General features: G+C 45.0%; 1 protein-coding gene across 1 annotated transcript; it reads right to left on the bottom strand.

Annotated features, from left to right (window-relative positions):
- Window positions 1-306: 306 nt before the first annotated feature.
- On the bottom strand, window positions 307-849 carry LOC121436777 (group XIIA secretory phospholipase A2-like; the record flags this gene model as incomplete). The annotated part of the gene is made up of 1 exon (XM_041636756.1): window positions 307-849. A coding segment is annotated over one exon (543 nt), but the record flags the coding sequence as incomplete, so codon positions are not given.
- Between the last annotated feature and the right edge of the window lie 1772 nt (window positions 850-2621).

The raw sequence follows: 2621 nt of genomic DNA, 5'->3' as shown, positions 1-2621 counted from the left end.
GTACAGCTATGAAAACCAAATCACACAGTCTTCAAGCTTTTCTTGCCGTTTTGGGGGAGCCACTGAGACAGTGAGGTCCATGAAGGCAAGCATGCTGTTCTCTCTACTTACTCCCAGTCCTGAGCATGCTCTTCTCTCTACTTCTTCCTACCTTCCACTCCTTTTCACTGTGAGGTTTTAAAATCAAAACACAGTCAAGGAAGGTCTTACAATGACCTCTTCCAAAAATAAGGTGGTTTCAGGAGGTGAACACATGTTCTTTGCCTCTCCTTCATTCTCGTCTGCCCACCAGCGTCAGGGGCTTCCTTACAGATCTGTTTTTTCTTCATAACGGCACCAACATGCGGCTCGTTGGCCAACCAGATATGGCTTGCAGCCCAAATGTATGACACTGTCAAACAGGAGTTCCACCGTTGTTTCACATGCCTGGACGTTCTGAGCAAGCCCTAGAGCCTTCTGCAGGTCCCAGCAGATCTTGGAGAGGCAGTACTGGAACTCCTCGTCACAGTCCTTCTTGCTTTTCCCACAGGTCTCGTAGCACCTGTCGTGCTGGTTGCAGAACTTTGTCAGGGATGGGATGCCAATGTTCAGATGAACACCGAACAATGGAGAGCCACATCCATTTGGTGGGACGGTTTTAATCCGCAGAGTGGAAGAGGCATCGATCAGTCGGCACTTGTACTGGCAGAGCCCGTCCTCTCCGCCCAGCAGGTCGAGCACGGTGTTGAGGTACGTGTTGATCTTGTGGATGTCGTTGCGGATGGTCTGGAGGGTGGCCCTCCAGTCGGTGGTCTGGTCGTGTTCCTGGCCTCGCCCAGCGGCCAGCAAGAGCAGGAGCAGGAGCAGGAGCAGGAGCGCTGGTGGGGGGAGGGGGGCGGGCACCACCATCTAACTGCGTGGCTGGGCGACTGGGCTGGGCAGCAGTCTTAAGACAGTTTTTTTATTTGTTAACCAATAAAAGCAACACATATACACAAGGACTCCCCACATCAGAAGGCTTTATTAAAAAAACAGACATTCAAAGAGGCAGTGGCCAGGTCATTAAGAATGACTAAGAATCATATATTGTCTTGGTCTATTTTCTTCTTTGTCATGTAGTTCAGAATGGTCTTTTCTGTTTTTTTTTTTTTTTTTTTTTTTTTTTTTTTTTTTTTTTTTTTGAGATAGCGTTTTTCTGTAGCTTTGGAGACTCTCCTTGTAGAACAGGCTGGTCTTGAACTCACAGAGATCCACCTGCCTCTGCCTCCTGAGTGCACCACCACCACCACCACCTGGCCACACTCAGAATGCTCTTGAACTCAAAATATTCCTGCGTCTACTTCCTAAGTGCTGGGATTATAGGCAAATGCCATCATACCCACTTCTTGGTCCATTTTCAACCGATATAACAGATACCCAAGGTTATTTTATAAAATAATGTGGCTCATTTGTCTGTAATTCTGGTGCCTAAAGTATTCAAACAGCATGGTATTGATGCCTAGACGGGGTTTCCTAGGTGACCCAAACAAGGCAGAGAGGCCAAGAGAGTTCGTCATGTGCAGGGGTCAACTATAGGGTGACATGTTTTTTTTTTTTTTTTGACCACTTGAGCATTCTTAATTAGTTTTAGCACAAATTAATCCATATACAAAGGACACATGTTTTAGGATAATAGATTCTGGAACTCTTCACCACTACCTGACACCCCTTTCCTTGAAACTTTCTCTCTCCCTTCCAAAAAGTTTTATATGTCAAAAACTAAGTTGGAGCTGGGATGACAGCTAAGCATAGGTCCCACAAACCTGGAATTGAGGAGGCAGACGGGAAAATCAGGAGTTCAAGGTCATCTTCAGGTGGCTACACAGGACCTTATCTTAAAACAAAACAAAACATCAACAAAGTCATCAACAAGATGACTCCTTAGGTAAAGTGGTTGCTGCCAAGACTGATGGCCTAAGTTGGATCTTTGGACCCTACTTAGTGGAAGGAGAGAACTAATTCCGGAAAGTTGTCCTTTGACCTCCCCATGATAGTCTAAGACAACCATGCATTCACTCACATGCACACAGTTATAGGAATAAATAAAAACATGCAATAAAAATCGAAACTAACAAAAAGAGCTGAGTTGGTATTTGCAAAGAGAAAGTGAGACAGCTTTAGGTTAATTGTTATATGATGTGAGATCCTTAAAGGGGAAAAAGCAAAGATCAGAATAAAGATGAGTAGGTAGAAAAGGTCAAATGTAAGCACCTTGCTCTTCCTATTAAATCAACTCCTGGCAGCTGGATACCTGAATAACAGTGTCTCATTCAGCAGATGGTTTCCCAAGTGGGTGCAGGGAATCCACCTATGTTGAGTGCTTCATGGTGCTAGCAGTCAAGACACGAGGGAGGGATGTTTCTATGGACACACACACACACACACACACACACACACCAAGGTTAGTGGCTAGAACAGATTATTTATCCAGTTTTTGAGTCCAGAGGGCATGAGTCAAATGATTTCTAGACGTTGGAACAAAAGATCTTCAGAAGGGGGACTCAGGACAGGGAGTAGCAAGCCAACAGATTTCCTGGTTTGTGGTTCAAGCATCTCTGGCAATGGTAGATAGCATGTTTGTCATGGTTATTTCTTGGGCATAG

The sequence above is a fragment of the Microtus oregoni genome, unplaced genomic scaffold (genome assembly GCF_018167655.1).
Source record: "Microtus oregoni isolate MIOR12 unplaced genomic scaffold, Mior012 000002F_ref0000024, whole genome shotgun sequence".
NCBI lineage: Eukaryota > Metazoa > Chordata > Mammalia > Rodentia > Cricetidae > Microtus > Microtus oregoni.
Note: the sequence above shows the minus strand (reverse complement) of the source record. Positions and strands in the feature narration are given on the sequence as shown.